The sequence below is a fragment of the Gasterosteus aculeatus genome, chromosome 5, assembly GCF_964276395.1.
Source record: "Gasterosteus aculeatus chromosome 5, fGasAcu3.hap1.1, whole genome shotgun sequence".
NCBI classification, from domain to species: Eukaryota; Metazoa; Chordata; class Actinopteri; order Perciformes; family Gasterosteidae; genus Gasterosteus; species Gasterosteus aculeatus.
Window position 1 is genome coordinate 5,983,747 of NC_135692.1, and position 20,269 is coordinate 6,004,015.

General features: G+C 44.3%; 1 protein-coding gene across 14 annotated transcripts in view; it reads left to right on the forward strand.

Moving 5' to 3' along the window:
- cacna1g (calcium channel, voltage-dependent, T type, alpha 1G subunit) overlaps positions 1 to 20,269 on the forward strand; it is a 118,906-nt gene that overhangs the window by 63,333 nt on the left and 35,304 nt on the right. For 5 of the 14 annotated variants that reach the window (XM_078102759.1, XM_078102760.1, XM_078102766.1 and 2 more), the window contains 11 exons: positions 865 to 1,046; positions 1,538 to 1,912; positions 2,038 to 2,217; positions 2,737 to 2,837; positions 6,603 to 6,720; positions 10,455 to 10,523; positions 12,887 to 13,071; positions 18,144 to 18,270; positions 19,217 to 19,342; positions 19,468 to 19,557; positions 19,708 to 19,921. In XM_078102759.1, the coding sequence (XP_077958885.1) occupies positions 865 to 1,046; positions 1,538 to 1,912; positions 2,038 to 2,217; positions 2,737 to 2,837; positions 6,603 to 6,720; positions 10,455 to 10,523; positions 12,887 to 13,071; positions 18,144 to 18,270; positions 19,217 to 19,342; positions 19,468 to 19,557; positions 19,708 to 19,921 (1,767 nt within the window). The remainder of the gene's footprint in view (positions 1 to 864; positions 1,047 to 1,537; positions 1,913 to 2,037; positions 2,218 to 2,736; positions 2,838 to 6,602; positions 6,721 to 10,454; positions 10,524 to 12,886; positions 13,072 to 18,143; positions 18,271 to 19,216; positions 19,343 to 19,467; positions 19,558 to 19,707; positions 19,922 to 20,269) is intronic. The other 9 variants (XM_078102763.1, XM_078102764.1, XM_078102769.1 and 6 more) reach the window with 4 other exon arrangements.

Below are 20,269 nucleotides of genomic sequence, written 5' to 3' on the forward strand. Positions count from 1 at the left end.
AGTTAGGCCGAAGGCATCTGAAGTATACCCTGAGCAAACATACCCCGCCTGTCTATTGTCTCCTGTTCTACAGTCTACACATCCGTTGTTTTTCGAACTACACTCAGTCGGCGCTTTATCAAACCAGAAAAGCAGCCTCATCCATAATTCCTCGCGCGCCAGTTACCCGCTCCCTCTAATTACCGTTTGTGCAGCCTGTTAAAGCCCAATGGGACCAATGCTGTGTGGAGCACAGTGGTCCCAGACGAACGGTATCATCTCCCCCTTCGGCCCCTTCCGAGGCTCTGAGTGAAACAGCTTACGTAGCTGCAAGAGCCTAAAATACATCTCTTGGGCCTCAGATAAAGGTTGGGAAAGGGGAAGGGAAAATAATTGCACTGCAACTCTGCATGTTAAATACTTGTGTTGAGGCCAAATATCTTGTTCTGTTGTATACACAAGATTAATGGCACACTGAATTATCCTCGTTGCGAGACAACGCTTTTTAAGTAGGGTGTGCAGCTCCTGATGCTTTTACTCTTTGGTCCATCCCAACTATCTTCCACCGCTGATGCACTTCACCTTGTCTGTTTTAATCGTCACTCCTTACATTGAAATCCTGGTCTTCTTCAACATTTCTCACCCCCAACTAAAAGAAACAGTGGCCCCAATCTTCAAACTATGAGGCTCTTGTTAAGAACTAGGCTTAGACGTGTCGGGCGCGGCGTGTTGGGTTCCACTTTTTACATGCACATTGTATTTTCAAAGTAAACTGCCATACATATATTTGCTTAGTTTTTTGGTTTACATAGTAAAGGTTGGTTAGGTGTTAACCAAGAGTCAAAATCACTAAATGTAACTTTCTTCATCCCAATTCTTTACTAGTAGTGCCTGTAAACGGCCACGTGGACCTGAAGACCAGTCTGACTCCGCCTCTAATTACCCACACGGCCGCCACTCCCATGCCCGTGCCCAAGTTGCCCGTTGCAGGGGACCCCACCTTGAGCTACGAGCCCCGTCGAGGCAGCAACGTCTCCATGGACCAAGCCTGCTACGACAAATCACCGGTTTGTGTATTCATTCTTATCTCACGTACATCAAAAACATTTGTTGGATTTCAAGTGTAGGCGTCTTGCTCAAGGTTGATTAGTAACACATCCATCAATATGCATGTAAGCTGTCAGGAATCACACCCCAAGCCCCACGGCCACCCGGCTGTCATCTGAGTGTCTGTCTTCTATTGGATGTGTCCTACTGATGTATGGAAGTCATAATGATTGATGATGATAAATGTGACATGCCGCCATTGCTGCTCTTCATTTTTTACAAACTGATCTGGATAAAGACATGAGAAAAATAAGCCCGGATCTCTACATCTTCTCCCGTCTGCCTGTCAACATGACACTCTATTCAATTTAGCTTGCGTCAAGCCGAGTCAACCAAATTTAGTGCTGTTTATTTCTCTAAAAAAGCAACATCAGCAGACATGATGTACACGCTACCTCCTTATTATCACTCTGCCGCTTTTCTTGTCCTCCTGATCATCTTCCCGCTCCAGACCGGTGCTCAGAGCTCCTCTCCTAACGCCCCGTGGAGCTCTGGGAGCGGCTGGACCAGCCGCCGATCCAGCTGGAACAGCCTGGGTCGCGCGCCGTCACTCAAGCGGCAGAAGCGGCAGTCTGGAGAGCGACGGTCTCTCCTCTCCGGGGAGGGCGGCTCCAGCTCCGACGAAGGTGGTGGAGAAGGAGGCGGTGGGTTGATGGATGAAGACGACGCCTCGCTGGTCAGGACGGACTCCATGTCCCAGTCCCAGAGACGGCCCCAACATCGGAGGATGGAGTCGGTGGAGACTCGGAGCTCCATGGATTTGCCCCCTGATGCTCTGCTGCAGGTAGATGGCACTTCTACCTCTGATAAATCGCCAGAGTTCGGGGTAAGACATTTGACCTGTTGCACGCCTCCCACTCATTGGCCTTCTTCTATGATGCGTTATTCAGAGTAGCACAGTATGGTGTAAGATAATGGGACCACAGCATCCTTGTGTCCGTTCCTGTGTAGGTGCCCTACTTGAACCGCTCCGCCAGTATGCACAGCTCCAGACCCCCCTCACAGGGACAATTACTTCCCCAAGAACACAGCGGCTGCAATGGGAAGGGCTCTCCGTCCACTGCGGACCCCACTCACGTCTCTCTGGAAGACAACACGGAAGAGGAAAATGCCGAGGAGGAGGCCAACCTGGTCAGTCTGCTCGTGTGTGCTCCTCTGATTGTTCTAGTGCAGTCCAAGTTATGGGCAGTGACGTAGAGCTCAGACTTAGAGGTTGGGGAATTAATGCAGAAAATGAAAAAGAAGTAAGGTGTTTTAGTGATCTAGATATTCTTTTTTATAGGAGATGTATAGCAAATTGGCTTTGCACCTCCCAAATGAAACAAAGGCTGGACTTGATTTTGCTGCATGAGTTATACCGATCCTATTCACGTTCTTTTAAAATCAATATGCCCAGACAGCCATTAGCAAAAAGCAGTAATATAGGTAGGTTAACAATATACGAAATCAATAGAGAAGATTTTTTGCATACAATTCAACATTGCTGGATATCGATGTTGTCAGTAGTCCCTTTGACAAACCTGGTTTAATGAATATGTGACAAACAGTTTTGCAAGAGCAAACAAAGCAAAAGCATCTATCCGTGTAAACAGTGAGCATGTGAATAATGAATGATCTGTGCCCCCCCCCCCCCCCCACTCCTCAACCCAGAGTCGTTTTGCCAGAGTGATCCGTTGGCTGGAAAAGAAACAGCCAGAGTGGTGTCGACAGAGGGACACCTGGTCACTCTACCTCTTCCCTCCGGAGTCGAGGTAATATTTACATCTTTTCCACTCGGCCTCTCTCTTTTTTTTTGTTATGGGCAAAACAAAGACTTATGAACCAGATGGTCCTGTATACGTCTGGTTACATTTGATTGTGTGTTATAAAATTAAAAGAAATTTTCGAAAGAAATCCACAGCACTTTACAAATGAATTACTTTTGTGCAGTTGACTGGCATCCCATAATGACATGACAGCGTTTTTTTCTTCTGCAATGAAAAGCAAAGCAAAGCGTTTTTTCTTCCCTTCCCCTACTAACTCCTTTTCCCCTCCCGCAATCTCACTTCAGTTCATTTTATTTTGTATAGCCCAAAATCGCAAATTACAAATTTGCCTCAGAGGGCTTTACAGTCTGTACACATACGACATCCTCTGTGCCGAAACCCCCCATCGGCACAGGAAAAACTCCCCAAAAAATGAAAAAACCCTTCAAAGAGGGAAGAAATCTTAGGGAGAACGTCAGAAGTGGGATCCCACTCCCGGGATGGACAGACTACAATGGATGCCATGTGTACAGAATGAACAATATATAATACATGCAATTCCTGACAGAAATGATTCAAGTAATTGTAGTAAGCCAGGCGCACGGCAGGACCACTGCAGGGGCAACCACCATCAGATAGAACCACCATCCACAGAAGCCTATGGGGAGGGAGAGCACAGAGACTTTAGGAGAGGGTAATGTTGGTTTACGAGTACAGTAATATGATTAATATCTAAAATAATAATGATGATGACGATGGCGGCAGCAGGCGGCAGCAGGGCCACGGCAGGTATCAGGACCAGGGTCCAGGAGGAACCACGATCTACGGAGACCTGCTAGGGGAGAAAGCACAAAAAAACCCGGAAAGAAGCTGAATTTGTCATGTACATTAATAAAACGTGAATTATTGTGGAACGAGAGCGTGAGAGAGGAGCTCGGTGTGTCCAAAGAAGTCCTTCTGCAGTCTAAGTCTATAGCAGCTTAACTTAGGACTGGTCCGGGCTAACCTGAGCCAGCCCTAACTATAGGCACAATCAAAGAGGAAAGAGGTTTTAAGTTTTACTTTAAAAGAGCTGACCGGATCTGCCCCCCAGGCTGAAAGTGGAACCTGGTTCCCCAAAAGAGGAGCTTGATAACTGAAGGCTCTGGCTCCCAGCCTACTTTTTAAAACCATAGGAACAACAAGTAACCCACTTCAGAAGTCTCTTTTATCTGAACATTTCTGCCATGTCAGGGGTGAGTAAGGAGCAGTGGGAGAAAGCAAGCTTTATGAGTGCTGCACGTTATCTCAGCCATGTGCTGAACCGTCGCTCGCTTCCCACCCTCCTTTGCACCCTCTTCCTTCTCCCCTTCTGGGGCTTTGACCAGCATATCTCTGCTGTCTATTTGGAGGATGTGGCTGCGAAGGCAACACGAAGCAACACGCAGGCCCCGGTCTGCCGCCACAGCGCTGCGACATGCTAATTAAACATGAAACAACAAAGGTGGTGCCTTCCAATTGAACTCGTGAGCTCGCGGTTAGGTTTAATTAAACGCGTTAGGTGCTTGGCGTTCAAGTGGTGAAGGTGTAGAATTGACGGGACTCTTGGTCGCACTGTAGCCTACAAATTAGATTGTTAGCGAGTAGTTATGGTTAGTGAAGACTATAAAATGTGCCAAATATGAACTCCGCCATTTCTGAAAATTTTCTGAAAATGATGAGTTTCATGTTCTTGCTCGCTGAGCCCGTTTTTTTCTACAAAAATGCCCATATCTGATCATCTCAGCTAAGGGAATATCAGTTTTACCTAAAGAGTAAGCTCATTGGCAGGCAGCTAACATCAAAACGAGTATTGACACAGCTTCTAGTTCGAACTTTTGCAATTTTAGAAATTCTGGTTGCTTCTGCTCTTTATCAGCCGTATTACATGATTTGAAAAAGGTTAATAAAAAAATATCCCCTGCGGCTGTTATTGTCACATTATTAAAAAAAAATATGGAGGGGTCTTGGCTGGAACCGGGCTCCTTGCTGGCTTTTAATTGCAGCGAGCAGCAAGGTGTGACTGTCGCTGAGAGTGACATCGAGGACACAGGCTCTGCGTGACACCCATGCCGGCCTTGAACCAACCGCGGACCCCCGCCTGTGCTCACAATTACATCAGGAGACAGCAGCTTGGTGGGAGGCCAGAGTCCCGCGGCTTTCACATGGACCCGAGCTCACCCCGACTTGCCTTTGTGCTCTCTGTTCCTGCTGCTGCTGATTGCTGCGGGGGAAGTTTTCAATGGGAGCAGCGGTGCGCCGGCTATGAGAGCATCACTGACGTTCGATGTGTTCGCTGCAAGAATGGGACTCGTAAGAATAGTGGAAAACCAACATGGTGACCTCGAGACTCACTGAAGATTGGGCACTAGGTCATGTGTAACTGCGTTGAACCCTTTGGGTGGGCGGGGGGTGGTCATCTGAGCAGCCACAGTGAAGATACAGATAATGTTATTACTTTCTGTGTAGCTACTTTCCATTACTGATTGATAGAACACAACAGTGGTTCAGCTGAAGAACACATTTAATGTGCTCTAGCCGAAAGCAATGCGTCCTATTTTTCTTGCCGACAGAAACTCCTTCGGCACAAGATCCAAGAGACACTGTCACACTACCTTCTACGCTGCTGAAGAGGCTGCAAAGTGCAGCGCAGTGCAAAAGCACCAGAGACACAAAGAAGGAGTTTAGAAACAGTAGTAGTACCGGAGGAATATTAATTAAGAGTAGTTTAGCATGTTAAAATCAGCAATTGCATTGACAGAAAAGTGTCAAAATATACAGATTCTTTTGAGGGTAGTATGTTAGAAAATTGTACAGTTAACAGGTACAGATACCGATGCCTCTATATGAGCCACAGAAGTAAACAATACAGCAACAAGATCTATTCATGTTTTTTTATTTTCACCGGTGCCACTGCTTATGATATGAGCGGTTTTCTGAAGGATGCTTGTCCACAGGCCCAATATAACCCAAAGTTACGTAAAGTCAATAAGCTCAATTGTCATTGAGAAGCATTGATGCCAGAAAACCCTTAAAAGGCATACACAACATCTTGCCATGTAAAACACCCATGCATTTGGCTTGTACATGTTTTATCTCATGTCCCACATAAAGGGGTATTTTGCTCTTTGCTTGAGCGTGTGGTGACAGCTTTCCTTTTTTTCTGCTCTTTGGTTTTTGGGGTGTGAGATTGTAAGTCTCGGGGGCCTTTTGAGCATCAAAGTACCCAGCTGGCCTTCAAACCACAGAGAGGATCTGGCATCAGAGGCTTGTGTTCAATGTGTCCTCCCTCCCTCCGGCTTATGAAGTCTCCATCACCGATGCTCTGACCTGCAGATATCAAAGCTGAATTAGCTCTCCCAATTCCGTATACTGTATGCATAATGATTAACACAGCCAGATGCATACATAATCAGTGAGCGTTGACACTGTGGTGTTGTATTACCCCAATAAAACCCTAAAATCCAGATCTTACCGTTACAGTTACCGTTTGTATGTGACCATGTGACAACTAGTGAACGTACATAGACGTAGAAAAAAGAGGACGGCAGATGTGTGTTCAGACTGTCATAATGAGATGTATACATTTAAAACATCAAGGATGAAAAAAAAGATAAGATAAGAAATATAATTTTTCCTCTTTACTTTTTCCACAGTTGTTGGTGCACATGTTTTATTGCATACCTATTTATGTATAAAGTTAATTTCAAGTGTCACTTAAGATTTAAACTTATGTTGTTGTTTTTTTGTCAGGTTCCGATTTCTGTGCAATAGGATCATCAACCACAAGATGTTTGACCATATTGTTTTGATCATCATCTTCCTCAACTGCATCACTATCGCCATGGAGAGGCCTCGCATCACCACTATTGTGAGTCTAAAAACGTGTTCAACTTTCATCCCCTCAACAGGTTTAACATGCAAGGATGGGGGGATGGCAATAATAAGCTACTGTCAGAGTAAAATGTTAACCTTTTTCTTCTCAAAGCATTATATGTCATGCCAATATGTGTCTTCATAAAATTATTATTTTAAGAATGTTGCAGCAAAACTCACTTATTTCTGACTAAAATGTGTGTAGAAAGAAATAGACTATTTATTGAGTTCATATACTACCAAACTACGAAAACTGGGATCTTTTGCTGGGACCTTTTCACTGGGATCCCCTAGGAACCCTAAACATTGGGAGGTGAGAGGTGGGGTGAGGCACAAATGAAAAGAAAAAGAGAACAATGAAATGACATCATTACAAAAGAGCCTGACGGATTCCCAGCTGGTGGAGGACAAACATGCAACTCATTACACTCATTACAACTTTTGCTCTATAAAGTTAGTTTCGAAAAGAAGCAACTCAAGGGTGTTGCCCCCAGAATCTTCACTTACAAACACAGTAAGAGGTTGAGAAAAAAGAAAAGACATGTGAACATACTGTAAATCCCAAAATCAAAACTGAAAAGGAACATGAATGAATCAAAAGATCCCCAAAAGGGAGAAAGTAGCTTCTCGCAAGTCCAACCTTGATGGCAGTTTAAAGCATGGATTCCAACACACACACACACACACTCGCCCCAAACCGATTACTACTTTCATTAGTGGATCACTGTGTGGGCAGGGAACCCACTCCTGTTTGACTGCCAGCCAGTAGCTGCCGGTAATGTGTGCCACACCGCCCTGTATCTGCTGCAATGCATCACCAACACTATCACCACCTCAGCTAAGGCACCAAGCCTTCAAACACACACACACAGCAATCTAGCTGTGACCGTGTCCAGCTACAGCAGCAGAACATAGCCCTGCCGCTCCATCGTGCATAAACACAATAATTATCACTGTTTGATTTTTCCCTTTCTGTTTTTTTCTTTTTCTAAGAGTTCCGCCGCTGATCCTAATTGTGGTTGCGTCTCGCTAGACCAGCGCTCCGTTCTGCTTGTTTTGCGTCTGAAACACAGAGGGCCGTCGTAATTGATTCAATTATCTGTGGGCTGTTGGACGCGCCTAGTGTCCAGGGAAGAGATATGGATGTTTAACAAATGGAGGCCTGACCCCCCTCTCCCCAGGCAGCCCATCCAGTCAGCCTATTCAGGGCAGAGCCTCTGCACACAGAATTAAATGCCATACACTTAAAGGCAACACATCGCTGCAGGCTAGCATTGACATCATGGGAGTGGGGGGTAAACGTGCATACATACAAATGCTTTGCGGTCAGCAACCTGCCGCCGTACCTGAAATGAGAGGAAAATACATGACGCAGCGAGCAGCCTGAAACAAGAGAGCGGGAGACCCTCATTGCTCCAGATCATTACATGATGTCACCGTTGCGTGATGTCATTTCCTTGTCCGCTTGGGTTTTGAGTTGATGAAGCCCATTGGGATCGATTTCAATCCTCTGATTCCATGTTGTCTGTGTTTAACAACAGGACATGTTTAATAGTCTCCTTCCTTCTCTATAGAGCTATTGTGCTTGCCTGCAAAAACACAACTTATATTCTTTAAATAGAGATTTCATAAATGTAGTTATGGAAAGGAAGTGTTCAGATAAATTGAGTGTGGGATTATCCGTTTATCATCCTGGAAGTAATGTCACACACTTTGGGTTTGGCTCGCAGTCCACTGCTGTTTTGGTTTTGGTGCTGGACGTTGCCTGGATACTGTCTTCCTGTTGCTCAGTGGAAATGATTGAGGATGATTATACCACCTATTATGATTTATTATTTCTAATTGAGCAAGGGGACAATACATCAACGTCTATAGTTCTAAATTGAGTTATATCACCATCGGCAGTGTAAAACACAATCAATCTTCGGTTTTTACCAGCTTCAGACAGCAGTAAGATGGAGACATGGCGCTGCACAGTTCGGCGTCATTTGTGCGGCTTCCACTGGCTTGCAACTAAACAACGTCTGGGGCTCCTGTTCGTGGTCAAACAAACTGGGGGCCAGATATTGAACCGGGAATAATAAAAGAATAGCAGAATAATGAACATCATCAGGGTCGAGGAACGTCATTTAAATTGGCTGTGATGTAAGAGTCTATATGGAAAAGGACTTTAAACTTAAATATATTCTGGGCTTAATTATATCTTAAATGGCTAACTATATCAACTCACGTTTAGTTTTTCAGCTAATTATGCGCCTACTTGACAGCAAATTACCATTTGTTTTCCTTTCAGTTGGTCAACACAATGGGTTTATCAGCATACGAGTGAAACAAAAAAAAATAGAAAGTGGATATTATGCTTCGTTTTTTCTGGCTAGAGGCTTGAGTTTTTTGATTACAGAAAGCTAATTGTTCAATAATGCTAACTTCAAATTTGATTTGCAATTTTTTTTTCTTCATTAGCATGCAATCTTGGGTTAAGTATATTTGTGCAACCTGTCTTTCACCAAATGTATCACAAGATACACAACACTTGAACTGGTCACGTACACAACTTAATTTACCAGCATTGTGCCATAATGTTTTTGGACTGACGGCAGCTCGAGGCAAACGGTCAATTCTTGCTACTGCACAACGCATGAATCTTCAGCTTCTCTAGCCCGTGCCCAGTTAGCTCCTGATGAATGGGACAGGCGTGGCTGCCGTCAAGTCTGGAATTCATAAACCCTCTAAACAGCAGCATTCTCAGTGATGTCATGCCTGACATTCCCAAAGACCTCACAAAAAACCAAACGCTGTGGGACTTCCAGCTCCGTGTTTATGTGTGTGTGTGTGAGAGTTCTGTGTTCCTCGGGGGAAGCAACGGTGATGGCCGTCGGAGGCCGTGGGAAAGGCAGCCACCTACTCTCGCTCACACACACAGACATCCGCACGCATCCGATACGTAGACGGTCAGCGGCAGGACGGGGTTACGTCTCTTCAGACCGAGGGGAAGGAGGGTAAACAAGCAGTCGAAGAGGGGGTCTTATTCTCTCTGGCTTGCTTGTTTTCTCTAAGTCCTCATTTGGCTCAATAAATAGGATCCCATCTCCTCCCCCCCTCCGCTCTTGCATGCACACGCCAGCAAGCAACACTGCCTCAGGCTAAAGGGAAGTCTCGTATTGCATAAGTAGTGCGGTGACATTTGGTGATCTATTAGCTTAATCCTGATACGATGCAGACTGATTGTACCTTCTCAATCGACTGTTTGTCTCTGATGAAAATACAAAAGTCACTGTTTTTTGATCAGAAACGTGTTTCTCAACTCATCTCACCAAGTGTCCTACAGGTGGTCTAATGCCACCTGCTCCCAATACAATTCATCCGATTCGGGGTATTAGTATACTAAGTTTATTTACTTAACACAAAACCAAAACCGCCTTTTTTTCTGAGGTAAGAGAAAGGTTTTACGGTTTTAGTGATTAGATGCCTTGTTTAAATTGTCCTCCAGCGCTAATAAATAGTAAACTTTATACATGCCTGCCAGCCATCATTAGCGAGTGCAACAGGGATGTTTATACAAAGATGCTTTCAGGTAGTATGTGAAGACAACAGCTCCCTCATACATTATTCAGATCCATTTTCACGCAGACAAAGAACAAGCGCGATGTAGAAATGCATGCTGGGAAAAGAAATGTGCATTAGCATGTACCTTGACTCAAGCAGCTTTGTCTTCCTCGTTCACTGCAGGAGCGGATCTTCCTAAAATTGTCCAACTACATCTTCACAGCGATCTTCGTGGCTGAGATGGCTATAAAGGTGAGACACTTAGAAATATTGTTCTCTGGGATTTATTTTTCCAAATCCCAGTCCAGTGAAAGATTTTAGTAAATTTTGCATATGCTTAGGCCTGCGACAACTTTCGGTACTTTAGGTATTTTTACTCTTACTTACAATCTTTGTTTCTCACTCTTCCATGAAGTTCAACTTCTGTTCTTACAAACGACATCACTTCTAATGTCACAAAATATGAGCGGACAGCTCAGGAATCACAGGTACCATACCTCATTGTTTGTCTCTTTGGGGGAAACAAGATGAAACATCTGTTTTTACTCGCAGGATACACATTTTAGTTGAAAAATATAGCAGCAGACACTCCCGAAAAACCACTAAGACACTAAGCTGCTGAGTCTGCCTGATACCCACAGGCACCTTAAGCCCCAAAAATACCAATGATGACAGAGTTAAGAGGCACGAGGAGGGGGAGACATACGTACGCAGGTCAGTTACATAATGCTAAGCGGAGGATTGTCTCGCCAGTATTAAAACAGGCAGGAGACAAGCAGAGGCAGTAAAGTTCACAGGTGTCTCTCATTCAAAGCCTCTGTATCGATGTCAGAGCGGGTTCACAAATGCATTACCTGCTTACCTGCACACACAGACACATCGTTTAAGTTACCTCTTTAAGTGTAGTCCAAAGTTGTAAATTAATTACAGCTTCGAGCAGGGGTCTCAAACTTAAATCAGGTGCGGGCGAGATGCAGCCCACTTCGATGGAACGCAGGCCAGACCATCACGGTCGACCGGCGAACGGTACGGTCAACGGGGGGAGGGGTACACCAAAGTCGGTGCGGCCCGCGGCCCGGAGTTTGAGACCCCTGGCTTTGAACAACAAATGTGAAGCAGAATGGTGCTTTCTCTTCTAGACTGCCGCAGTACTCAACTCAATATGTATTGTGTGCATATATACATTGGGAACCACTGGATTTATCAACTACAAAGCTTTTCTGATATTACTTCTTAAGTTACGGTGAGACACTTTCAACCCGTTATGAAACCGTGTGGATTCAAAACTTGTTCCTCCGTAGGATTTTCACCAGAAAACCAGCAAGCAGATTGTCTACTTCCATATAGTTATTCTTAATTCGGCGCTCATTGAGAAGCGCTCACGCAGGGCCCCTCGGGCGGCTCCCAGGCCCCTGCAGTGTGAAGCTGGCGGAGTGCTCCAGGCAGCTCCGCCTCCTCCTCCAGCCTGCTGATTAAAACCATGGCCCTTTTTCTTTTGCAGTGATACAAACTGGGTGCTGTTTGCAGTGTTGCCTGGGTAAAAGGTCAACCTCTTAGCAGTGAGATACAAAACTGGGCTGTAATGATTGCTTACGGGTGTTGAAAAGAGAAAAATACTAGAGCGGATGCCTTTTTACACGTGGGTTCTATACTGGTCTTATGATATGACGCGGGTTTTGAGGATGACTCATGTGCACAACAGTTATATTATAGAGTGTTAAAATTCCTTTTGAGATGTTCATTTAATATGTAGGCCTATATAACAAAGGAAAACCACACAAATAAAAAGCAAAATGAGAGTTCAGAATGTACAAATCAAATATTAATATAAAACAATATATGAAAAAGTAATAGAATTTTAGTGACACTTGATATGGTCAAATGAGTACAAACAGGAATGAGATAATATGTATTCCATAAATATTGCAATGTGTGAACATGCAGGCCAAGTATTATAACCTGAAATTCATAACTAAATATGAAATGCACAAATGGCGAGTTGAGCAGTGAAGAGTGCTTCAGTAGAGGCCGTCTGGACTGCCACGGAGAGATATGTCTTTATTCATGAGGTGTGATCAGCCTCTTTGATGGTTCCCACTTATATACAGAAAATACCGTGCATGCATTGATTAGCATCAACTAATGTAATTCATCCATCTCCCTCTTTTCTCTTGCTCTCCTCAGTTACATTAGATGTTAAGAAATGCATGATGCAAAAATAGCTGTCGTGGCCTGATTTAATAAGTTTCAGCTCCCAAAAACAAGCCAGCCAAACTCTATTATTTTCAGGAATGCAAATTGCTTTATGGGCAGAATAAACGATGAATGGAACCTATAGAATTGAAAATGAGGCTAGAAAAAGCTTGCAGCTTTCACAATTTTTTCTGCCAAGTTCCTGGTCAACAATCCATTCACAACGTCAATAAGCAGCGCTGAAAGACCAAGAAGCGTTGCCTCTAAAGATTGCTTGATAACAAACAAATCTGCGAACACAGACACAAATTTAGATGTTGAGTGATTGATTTTAAAAGTTTGATGTTCAATTAGATGGTATATATTTTTTTTTAAATACATTCAGCACTGTGTCAGTTTTACCCTTTCAATTTTGTGTCCAGATTGTGGCTCTGGGCTGGTGTTTGGGGAACAAGTCCTACCTGAGGAGCAGCTGGAACATTCTGGATGGAATGCTGGTGTTGATCTCTGTTATCGACATTCTGGTTTCTCTCCTCTCCAATTCTGGTACCAAGATCCTGGGCATGCTCAGAGTGCTGCGGCTGCTGAGGACCCTGAGGCCTCTACGGTGAGTAGCATCCAGGGACTCCTCAGGGTACTTGTAAAAGTCCACTGTACTTTGTGGTAGGCATTACAACCGGCCACACATTTTGAATCTCTGATGATAGCTCCTGATGTGAATATTTGATATATATATTTTATATACATATATATATATATATATATATATATATATATATATATATATATCAAATATATATATATATATATATACGTGAACGTGTGTCTTCATGGGTCTGCCTGACTCGGCTCACAGCCGCATGCTCTGTGTCCCATCTGGGGGAGGCAACTCTGCAGGCTTTGCCCTCTCTTTGAATATTCATCATGGTCCTCGGGACAAGCATACAAATCAAATATTCATTTTCTGCCTGCCAAACTTACCCACTAAACACGGCTGATATTTCCTTTCTCTTTTGCTTCTGAAGCTTTCACCTTTGACATGATAGTAAAAGTCTTCTGCTAAGACTTCTTTCGCTGTCCCTACTTTCAAGCTATTCTTTCGTCTTGTTGTAAGACATTTTCTGTCACACATCAGAAATCAGAAGTTTTCAGAAACAGGGCTGCAACAAACACTGTTCTCATTTTTTTCCGCTACGGTTTTGAAACGAAGCTTTGAATATACGTTGCTGACCACAGGAATTACACATTTTATTCAATGTTCAACATGTTTTTGTTGTTCAATGAAAGAATAAAGTGTACTCACAAATGTGTTAATTCAAAAATTTTATTTTGAAATATTTTTGCATTAAAATACCACATATTGTCCAGTTTATTCCTGTATATCCCTTTTAATTACCAAAGAAAGTTTCCAACTTAATATTAATAATATTCCCGGAATTTTACGTTGTAAGATTGAACAACATAATATTTTTAAGGATTTTGTTGTTGTACTTTCACACAGAGTGCACATATTACTCACCTAACCGCGGGAATCTATTCAGACCTGACCAACTAATTAATTGAAGGGCAAACTCAAGTACTGTCAGTATGATATGTTTTGACTCGAATAATGGTACTACAATGAATACAGGGCAACTCCTGCATTAAGCATTTCATTTAGAGTCTCCCTCTCTTAGTCTGGGACATCATTCCTGTTACTAATGGTCTTAACTCACCGCGGTAATTGGCGAGTTTCGGCAGCGCTGTAATCCCACCTCCGGCCAAGATGAAGGGTCAAATGATTCCCCAGACTGGCCACTTCAAGAACATCCGTCTTTGTTTATTGACTCACTTCCTGTTTAAAGTTTTACACATCATGCTTGCTGCAGTTCAGTCAGCCAACTCATGTGGATGCAAAATATGAATTGTATTGATGTGGCCCTGACCTCGCCCCTCCCCACAATGAAACACCGAGTCCAGCTCAGCAGGGAGCTATGATGACAACTTCAGCTGTATAGCTGAACATAGGCAGGTCGATTGGTAACGCTATCGAGTAGGAACATCAGATGAGAAGCATTGCAGATGATTCAAGCATCATACTCCTACGTACTTCAGAGCTTCAGGGCTGGCGCCTGATTACTGCAGTCAAAGAGCTGGGAAATGAAATGTTAATGTGACATTAAAGGGTGCACTTGCTGTCAAATAAGTGGCTTTCTAATTAGATCTGGTGCAAGTACGAGCGATTGGACACTTGAAAAGAGTACCTCATTTTGACTGCGTAATCTCAGTTAATCCCCAGAAGGCGGCAAGGCTGAACCTGCATACATGTTAAGGATGGGAGGAAAATGCAAAATGGCAGAAAGAATTGGGATTAGGAATACTGTATGAAGACAAGCAGAGAGTGAGCGAGGATGAAACGGGAGAGGACGGGAATAGAAAGAGCAATAAGCCGAGCTTGGCTGCTTGGCCCTCTCCTCCGCTGAGGCTGCAGACGAGTTACGTGAAAGCAATGCTGTTAAAAATGAATAGATTTTCTATTTCCTATGGTCGTTATTAACTGTTGGTAGTTATTAACTTTCAATCCAAAAGGAGCAGGACAGCCTTAAAGGCTACAGCATATTGAGCTATTAATGTGCTTCTGGGTATGTTATATGGCTTGGTAGCTGTGTACTGCAGGTACTTAAAACGCCGTTAGAGATAATTCAGTCTGGTCAACACAGTAAAGAATTATTGCTTGGGTTCCATTAAAGCCGTGTTTCTTTTTAAGTAGCGATTCAACATTCCTTTGGGGAGCTTCTGTACGAGCGCTTGAGCCAAACTCGACAGCACAAACCTCATCTCTTTATTAAAACGGTTGGACCTTTGGATTAGTTAGTTTCCTTCAATACAACGTGCATGCTGGGGCAGGTGTTTTTGGGACAAGTGTGTGTTGCAGAAAAAAACATCTTAGCTGGAATCGGAAGACTCTTTGCACAAAGAGGTCACTGAGGCATCATACTGCGCGTGTCAATACTACAACTACAACACCGCCGTTACAAAGACAAACAGGTCGCTTTCTGTTTCCCTAGAAACGCTCTACTATCAAAACACATAATAAGACAATTAGGGAAAAAACATTAATTACCTTACAATGTAATAGTAATCGTAATAATAGGCTCATTTCTTGTCAATCAAATCAAGTTCAACCTAAAGTCTCTCGACAAAAAAAGAATAGCATTAACAAATGTTTTCTCTTTGAAAACAATCTGGTAGATGTTGGATGTGGCATTAAAAAGATAATGTCTTTGACTGCTTTAATGTCTGTAACAACGTTTGCAATTTTCATTATTCCAATTACGCCCTTGAAGGGGTGTTGCGGCATAAGAAAGTGGGGTTGTTTTAGTTTCTCACATGCAGGCGGTGTATTATTTGCAGTTGCTAGTCTACCGCTGCCACCATTGGTCAGATTGCTTGAGTTGAATGACGGGGAACTAACACTTTATTTCATGACATTGTGTCTAAATGTGTGTTATATGTTTTGCTGCTAGCCGTAGTACATCGCTTCGCTTGCGTCTGTTCCTCTAAATTGGGGTTGTCCCCAGTGTTTTCCCCCGTGGCGGTGCAGTGCACGCAGGGTTCACCCCGGCTTAATGTTTAATTGCTGCAAGCAGGTGATTTTGTATCTGTGATTCTCGCTAAGAGAAAAAAATGACATCATTGCAGGGCCCGAGAGAGGGTCCGCGGAGGTGTGTGTGTTTGTGCACGCTCGTCCCAGAATAATGCATCAGCACCTAACACCCACCCACACCCCTCTGCAGTCACAAAGCCCCACAGCCGGGGAGGCTTTACCTAACAGCAGCTATACCTTATCGAAAGCATGGCTTCAGCCCAGAAACTCCTCCACGCGACGCCACATCCGTTAATTGGACTTGCCGCGGCGGACTGATCCAAACTGCTTTGTGGTGTTCGCAAAGTCACGGCTGGTTTGTTTATTGATAAGGGGGGGTGCTAGAAGCAAAGTTTAAAGAAAAGACAAGCTACCTCATTTTTTATTCCATCAATATCCCAGCTACCTACCAGCGGCCCTGCTCCCTTATTCCCTATTTACATCTGCCTGCCTCTCCTAATTACACCCTGTGTCTGCACTGTGGAAACAGGCCTGCCACTAGTGGGCCGACTTGTTGTTCTCGTTCCTCAGAGTGAGGGTCGTGCCGGCGCAGAAAAGAGAGGGAGGATGCATGTGTGCGAGGTGTTGTGCATCGCGGCGGAAGATCCCCCTCCGTTCCTTCAACTAGAGCACAAAACAAGGGAGGCTGCTAAGCGAATTATGCAGAGAGGTCGATGAGGAGAAGCCAGGCGGCAGCTTTTCTCCCCCTGGCTTCCTCTGTCCAGCTCCTGCTCATCCTCCATCCTTTTTTTGTGTTATATGCAAATGGTGGTTTATGGAGAGGAACCCTTCGCAGTGTATGTCGCTCACGCGCTGCATCATCCGAGGGTGTTGACTCCGAATGAGAGACTCGTTTCCCCCGTCGTTCCCCCTCCTTAATAAGCCTTTTCACGTCAGGGTGTTTGTCAGAGCAGAGCTCAAAGGCAGAACAGGATGAAAAATGGTGTAGAGGTTGGCCCAGGGGCCCAAGCGTGGAGGAAATCTGGGATCTGAGAGACTGAGCTGCAAACAATGAGTTTCTGTCGTTGATGGACGCTGCGACCTCACTTACTTTTTCCTTTCTCACTTTCTAACTTTATTCTCCAGGGACAGTTCTTTTATTCCTCTCACTTTTCTTTCTTTAACTTTTCTACTTGTTTAGGGAGCCACCCACCCGCTTAAAATGTTGAAAAGTGCCAGAGATCAGGAGCAAGAAAAGGATTCCACAAGCCTCTGCAACCGGTGTCGCGCTGTCTTTTGTGTTTCTTGTTCCCTGTATTGAGATGTGTCACAACTGCTCCAACCGAGTCGTCTCCAGACATCAATCCTTGCCTCCGCTGAGGAAGCCAATGCATACGTGTTCTCAAAGCTGCACAGCTACATCTCTTCCAATAAGGAGGCAAGTGCAGCTGCAGCTCTTGAACACTAGTACTCTCTATAGCTCAGCTGTGGTACTGCATCCCAGTGCGCTCCATAGTGAATACCACAGTACAAAGCGTAGGGCTATTGATCCCTGGTTGTTCCAGGCCCTTTTATTATGTCATCTTATTCCTCTAAATGTGCTATTGACTTGTCCCCAGCTGTGTGTTCAGGGCGAAACACAAAGTTCAACTGAGCGATTGGATAGAGGCTGAGCTGAATTTCACCTGAGCAGCCTCTTCCTGCGTAGCATTCCTCTTCTCCAAGTATCTTGTTTGTGCGTCTGTGTGTGAGGGCTCATGCAGATGTTTCACCCTGTTGGAGAAGCTCAGCTGCAGTGCCGTGCAGGGTGCCACGCTGCCACTACATCAGTCTTCTGCTTAATGGCTGGTGAGAGAGAAAGAAACAATTTTTTTTTAAAGAAGAGCAGGAGCGAATGATAGATAACTTCAATAGCCTGTAAGCCAACAGGTGGTTTTGTGTTGAAGGGTTTGAGGATGTGCTCAGTCAGGTAAATCAACAAACTAAGAAAGTGTGTGTGCAGTCAGGAAGACGGCCTGAGGGTGTGTGCGGGGGTACCTGCTCCATTTGTACTGCAAGTGACCTTTACAGTACCCTGCACAAGCACTAATATGAAATAACACGCTGTGTTTCAGTGTGATCAGCAGAGCGCCGGGGCTGAAGCTGGTGGTGGAGACTCTGATGTCGTCGCTGAAGCCCATCGGCAACATCGTGGTCATCTGCTGCGCCTTCTTCATTATCTTTGGCATCCTGGGAGTACAGGTGAGAGGGGAGGGTGAGGAGAGGGGTGGATGAACTGCACTCTGGGAGGCAATGACATGGTAACGCTCTCCTTCTCCTTTGCTTTGAGTTTTTCACTCGAAGCATTACAAATGCTTTTTTCACATGCACTCCTCACAATGTAATTCATACAGCAGCACATGCATGTATGCGGGTCATAATGGAGAGTTCACGTCTAACAGGACCGAGGACCAATCCTTGCCAACAAGCTTTGGGCTTTGGTGTACTTCAGGCTCCTGCCCATCAATATGTTCATGTCCATAAAACAGATGCAGAAGTAACAATACCATGAAATTGGAATGGAAGTTTTCACTCGATAAACCGTCAGCGTGCTGGCAGTACAAATGTGGTTTCTCGATTCAACGAGGACGGATGTCCAAACTTTTGACTGATACTGAATGCAGCCAGCAACCGGGTGGCTTACTGTAGTTTAGCCCCGGTCTGGATGTGACAACATTGTGAAACGAGGTATAACTTCAATTCAATTCATTTTATTTTGTATAGCCCAAAATTGCAAATTACAAATTTTCCTCAGAGGGCTTTAAAGTCTGTACACATACGACAACCCACACATCAGCACAGGAAAAACTGAAAAAACCTTCCAACTGGAAGTTCCATGTTCTGGAAAAGTGCTTCTGCTGCTCTCTCCAGCCTGAATCTGAAGCAGTGACGCCTCTCATTGCTACTAAAGTAACAGAGCTGCACTTCAAATTCGAGTTGGTCTCACTGAAGTAAAGAGGATGGTGGTCTGCGACTGGAAACTCTTTAGCAACAAAAGGGTTAATTGTCTGGAAATATACTGTACTGATAAACTGTAAGAAATGTCTAAAACCAAACTTTCCACAAACGGAATAATTGGCTTTTAGGAATCACTTTTCTTTTGAGGTTCACTGTAAAACAAATGTAAAGTTTGTGCCTTTCTCTCCAGCTCTTCAAAGGGAAGTTCTTCGTGTGTGTAGGAGATGATATCATGAACATCACCAACAAGTCAGACTGTTTGCTGAACAAAAACAAATGGGAGAGACACAAATACAACTTTGACAACCTGGGACAGGTGAGGCCTCAGATGTGCTGTGATCTCTGCATAAATGATTTGTTGATCTTCTTGAATATTAGTTTTTTTCAAGCATTTAAAAGTAGTTTGTATTTTTTATCACGCGGCGTCTTCCTCTCTCCTAGGCCCTGATGTCTCTGTTTGTTCTGGCATCAAAAGATGGCTGGGTTGACATAATGTATAACGGACTGGACGCTGTAGGAGTTGACAAACAGGTAAATAAGTCTATATCACTCTAGTCCCATATCCATTGACTTTTGTTGAAGAAAATATATATTTTTTGTAACATTTATTTCTAAGTTAGATTGGAGGTTTCCACTCGAAATGCCGACACAATCCTCTCGTGTCTTGTGTGCGCTTTTCAGCCGGTCATGAACCACAACCCATGGATGCTGCTCTACTTCATCTCCTTCCTGCTGATCGTGGCCTTCTTTGTGCTCAACATGTTCGTTGGCGTCGTGGTGGAAAACTTCCACAAGTGCCGACGCCACCAGGAGGCCGCCGAGGCCAAGCTCAGGGAGGAAAAGAGACTGAAACGCATGGAGAAAAAGAGACGGAGTAAGGAGAAGGAGCTTGCTGGTCGGTAGTCTTTCCACATCTTTCTGAGTCCTGCTTGATTTGAGCCTGAGCCTTTATCTTTTTCTTTCGCTTCTTCATTTGGTTTGGCCGAATTCGGAAGAGCGCAATTAGTCAGCTAGCACCAACTACAGAGACTACTCTGTGGTAAAAGCCTCCCTTTTCCCTCGACCATCCCTTCCTTGTAGGCCCTGTGGCTAGTTTTTGTCTGATGGTCACCTATTGTGGCTCTGCAGACTCTCACACCGAGTGTGGAGGCTTTTGTTCAAATCCAGCATTCAGTTCATCGAGTTCGATTTTAAGAAAAGCTTCCATAATCAGCCGGGTGGCAGAGCTAGGACAGTTGACCGC